Genomic DNA, 5112 nt, shown 5'->3' with positions numbered 1-5112 from the left:
CCAGCCTCGGGCGACTGTCTGTGTGGAGTTTGCACATTCTCCCCGTGTCTGCGTGGGTTTCCTCTGGGTGCTCCGGTTTCCTCCCACAGTCCAAAGATGTGCAGGTTAGGTGGATTGGCCATGCTAAATTGCCTGTAGTGTTCAGGGAGGTAGAGGGTGTATATTAGGTGGGTCATAGGGGAATGGATCTGGGTGGGATGCTCTGAGGTTCGGTGTGGACTTGTTGGGCTGAAGGGCCTGTTTCCACACTGTAGGGATTCTAATATATACAGAGGGCTTGGTGTTGTGGTGTAATGGTAGCAACTTCTCTCTCAGTGTTGGCAAAACAAAATAATTGATAATTGGCTTGAGGAGGACCCATCTACATCAACAGAGCTGAGGTGGAGAGGGTCAACAGCATCAAGTTCCTAGCAGTGACAGTAACTGACCACCTGCCCCGGACACCCTACGCAGATGCGACAGTCAAACAGACACAACAACACCTCTTCTTCCTCAGGTGGCTTAGAAAATTCGATGTATCTATACTTTTACAGATGCACCATAGAAAGCATTTTGTCTGGGTGCATAACAGCTTGGTACAGCAACTGCTCTGCCCAGGTCTGTAAGAAACTGTATACAGCCCAGACCATCATGGAAGCCACACTCCCGTCCATGGACTCCATCTACATTTCTCACTGCCATTGAAAGGCGGCCAACATCATCAAAGACCCCTCCCACCCTGGTAATGCTCTCCTGCAACATCGTCATTCAAGCAGAAGATACAGAAGCTTGAACACACACAGCAACAGGTTCAAGAACAGCTTTTTCCCTGCTGTTATTAGACTGCTGAATGCACCGCTCTAATTTCAATCTAATATTGACCTTGCCTTAGTGCATGCTCTCTGCAGTTGTAATTTTGTATACCTCAATCTGTCTAAGCACCCTATGATCTGTAAGTCCTTATTTGCTATGATCTGCCTGTACTGCTCACAAAACAAAGCTTTTCACTGTACTTAGGTACATGTGACAACAATAAATCAAATCAAATCAAAATAACACTGCAAATTAAATTCTCATCCATTTATACACACAGACAGACAAATAAGGAAAACAAACATAGACAAAGGAAAAATTGGAAAAATAATTCACCCATCTTTGTTCACAAGATCTGCTGGGTCAAATTTCGCTGATCTGAAGGTTTCTTCATCGACTTCCTTTTGTAAATGCTTCCACTGGTTTGTAAGAGGCACAGGGTGGCTGGTTATCTTAAAAATTGTCTTTGTCTTATCAATTAAAACTCACACCTTACAGCAACTGCTGAAGAAACGAAAAATTGGTTTTCTTCAGGGTCGTATGGGTTAACTCTGCAGAGAACAGAAACCTAGTTCCTATCCTGGCTGGATATCAAATCCCCTCTTGTTACCAGCCCCAAGCTGTTCAGTTACCTTAGAATCAATCTGGTTGTCAGGCAAAAGACCTTTGCCATTGATAACTGGTCACTAGTCCATAGACCAATCAACATTTTGTTGTCAATCAAAGCTCTGTCTGAATACAGAATCCCTGGGTCCCAATTAATCTGCAGCCTACACTTCAATGACTACTTGTTCAAGGCATTGTTTACACAATGCTTACCCAGAGGATCAGGTTACTTGCTGTTCAAACCATGCAGCATTCCGTTAAAATGCTGGGTTTTTTTTCTTGTTTCAGATCACAATTTTTAAAGATGCAAAAATAAAAAAGATGTAGTCTTTACAATCTACCATAAATAACGAAAGCACATGCAGCCAGTAAACTGGCTCCTTCCCCATCAGTAATCGCTGACAGGTCACACCATGATATTCTGATTTCTCATCTGTCAGAAACCTGTGAAGACAAATTGATAGAAGTATTAATTGTTGTGTATTACACAGCTTCTGTGGATGCAAACAAAGTGATTGAAATAAACCCTTATCTGCTGGGCACCATGTCGGGAAGTGCTGCTGATTGTCAATACTGGGAGAGATTGCTGGCCAAGCAGTGCAGGTAAAACCATAAATGTTTCTCCTTCTCAGTTTTTAATATGTAATAGATATTTAGAGTTAGATAAAAACCATAGGATATTGTTGGACTTCTACTAATAGTATAATGTGAACATTATTAAGTTGCCTGTGGTTGTTCATCCCTGCCTACGTTAGTTACTAATACAGGACTTGAGCAGTGCTGAAAAAATACACGTTTTGTCAAAGCTTTTTGGATTATGGTAAAACTTGTTTTTCCCTTTTACTTTGATTCTCGCAAATTATCCTGATGAGGACAAGATATGTATGATTTCAAGAAAGATTTGTATATAACACTCGGGGCTAAAGGCATAAAGGATATGGGGAGAAAGCAGGAACAGGGGACTGAGATGGATGATCATCCGCGATCCTATTGAATGACAGAGGAGGCTTGAATGCCTGAATGGCCTATCACTGCTCCTAGTTTCCATATTTAAAGATGGAAAGGTCTGCCAAGATGTGTCTCTTTTTCAGCAAGACACAAATTTCTTTCAAAGTTAATGGGAATGAAAATCAAGCAGACTGTACAATCGGTGACTGGACTGATATCATCCTTCTAATATAGAATCCCCGCAGGGCAGAAAGAAGCCATTCAGCCCATTGAGTCCACACCAACGCTCCAAAGAGCATCCCATCCAGATCCTATCCCTGTAACCCTCCATTTCCCATAGCCAATCCACATAACCTGCACATCTATGGGAGGAAACTGGAGTACCTGGAGGAAACCCACACAGACATGGGGAAAATGTGCAGACGCCACACAGACAGTCACCCAAGGGCTGTTTTTTCTCACAATGATAAAAGTGGGTGAAGCTTGGGTAGACATCTTGAAAATTGTGAAGGGTTCACTAGAGCAGATATAGGGAAGTAAAATAAAACGTCGAACTGTGGATGCAGGAGATCTCAAATACAAACAGAATTTGCTGGAGAAAGGGTCTGGTAGCATCATGGGAAGAATGCAGAGTTAACATTTCAAGTCCAGTGACCCTTCCTCACTTGTGGAAGAGATCATGACTAATTGTCATAAATTTAAGATGTACGGATTTTCTGCCTAATGATAGGTCCTCCACTCATTTCTCCATTGCTTTCAAGGGCTACGCATTTTGATTTTTGTGAGGTATTGCTTTCCTGGGTAATGAACTTCTGATCATAGTCAGTCAACAGATTTTAAATCTTCTAAAATCAATGCTAAAATAATATTTCAACAGGCTATACAAATTGAGAAATAAGCAACGCATCTCAGTATCCGCTGCTTCCAAATTGCTGAGTAATATGATGTGTGAATACAGAGGGATGGGTTTGTCAATGGGGAGCATGATCTGCGGCTGGGATAAGAAGGTACAGTATCATTTTAAATCCAACATTCCTTGATGCCTCAAATACTTTTCCATATTTCAATTGCTGATCTTCATTATCCCTATCCAATTACCTTGACTGAATATCCTTTTACAACCTCACGTACCAAACAATTTAAGCTATGTGCTCAAGCCCACGGTATGGGTCTCAAACGCACAATCTTCTGACTCACAGCTGACTCACTAAATGCAGAAAGAAAGCAGCAAATGTTAACATCCTTGACTGTTTGAGAAAGGGACAGTTTAATTCATCTGTGGAAAGCTTTGCAAAGTGGTTTAATTACTTAGCTAAAAATTATTTGATAAACTTAGAAGAGCAAAAGCAATTCTTCTGTGTAGGAGCAGGGTAATTATTAAGTAATGATAAGAAATTGGGTGAAAGTTATAAAGAAACAATTCCTGTTTAGAGCTGTCGGCTTTGTTCAGTTAATAGCTGTTTTATCTCAAGGTTCAATGATATTCTACTTCATTGCAAGACTGAAGGAGTGCTGCACAGTCAGTGCTCCTCTCTTTTAGATGAAAGGTTAAACTGAGATGCCATCTGCATTCTCAGGTTAATGCAAAAGATCCTGCAAACCTGTTTGAAGAAGTGTAAGGAAGTTTCCTCTGCTGTTTTCTTGTATTTCTAACTCCTTTCTGATGTGTCAAACAGATTATATGGTCATTACCATTGCAGCATTTCTGGGAGTAGCTAGGTCCAAGTTGGCAGTTTTCACTAGATTATAACCAAGACTACATTTCCAATGGTTGCACAATATTTTGGGATGTCCTGATGTCACAAAAGGAGCATGTTAACCTTAGAGAATCCTGAACTAGGACTGCTCAGACTTTCGGATTCTGAATCATTTCCCATTTAGAAAATAGTCCTCACCTCTTCCTACTATTCTTCCTACCAAAGTACACAACCTCACATTTACCCACATTGCATTGCGTATGCCATATCTTTGCACATTCTCCTCAGTTTTTCACAAGGAGCCAATGTTATCCTTAGCACTGAAACAAACTATGTTTATTTTTATAATGTCCAACATTGATTATTTTCACATTGTCATTTTGCATTTTTGATGAATAATGTGCAAATCATTTGCTTTTATTAATGTTTTTTATTAAATAGGGCCCAGGACTGTACTATGTGGATGATAATGGAACCAGGCTCTCTGGAAATATGTTTTCCACTGGTTGTGGAAATGTTTATGCTTATGGTGTTGTAGACAGCGGCTACAGATATGATCTGGGCCGTCGTGCTATTTACCATGCCACTCATCGCGATGCATATACAGGAGGCTTCGTCAACAGTAAGACTTTCCCTTTACATTAAAAAAAGATTGCAATTGATTATTCAGAGATAGCAAGAACTGCCGACGCTGGAGTCAGAGAAAGCACAGTATGGAGCTGGAGAAACACAGCAGGTCAGGCAGCATCAGAGGAGCAGGAAAGCTAATGTTTCGGGTCAGACCCTGGCATGCTGTGTTCCTCCAGCTCCACATTGTGTTGCAATTGATTCTGTTTCGCAAAATAAGAACCGATGAGTTCTTGTGATGTTTTCTGGTTTCTGTGACAGCAGTTCACTTGTGCTCAGCATTTCTTCCAGAAGTGGACCTCATATCCTCTCTGGGCTGAAGCTTACCCTTTCCTCCCCAATATCTGGTTAAGTGACAGTGATGCCTAGGGAGGGTACAAAGAAAACTTGCTCTCAGTACATCAGCTACACATGCTGTAATTTAATCTGCCTCTTTCCTGAA

The 5112-nt window shown here is 41.0% G+C and overlaps 1 protein-coding gene across 1 annotated transcript in view; it reads left to right on the top strand.

Annotated features, from left to right (window-relative positions):
• The window catches only part of LOC125486905 (proteasome subunit beta type-8-like), a 9393-nt gene extending 4705 nt beyond the window's left edge, over positions 1–4688 (top strand). The window contains 3 exon segments of the mRNA XM_048616453.1: positions 1890–2001; positions 3224–3353; positions 4485–4688. Of these exon segments, the coding sequence (XP_048472410.1) occupies positions 1890–2001; positions 3224–3353; positions 4485–4688 (446 nt within the window).
• The last annotated feature ends 424 nt before the right edge of the window (positions 4689–5112 follow it).

The sequence above is a fragment of the Rhincodon typus genome, chromosome 35 (genome assembly GCF_021869965.1).
Source record: "Rhincodon typus isolate 14 chromosome 35, sRhiTyp1.1, whole genome shotgun sequence".
Taxonomy (NCBI): domain Eukaryota; kingdom Metazoa; phylum Chordata; class Chondrichthyes; order Orectolobiformes; family Rhincodontidae; genus Rhincodon; species Rhincodon typus.
Note: the sequence above shows the minus strand (reverse complement) of the source record. Positions and strands in the feature narration are given on the sequence as shown.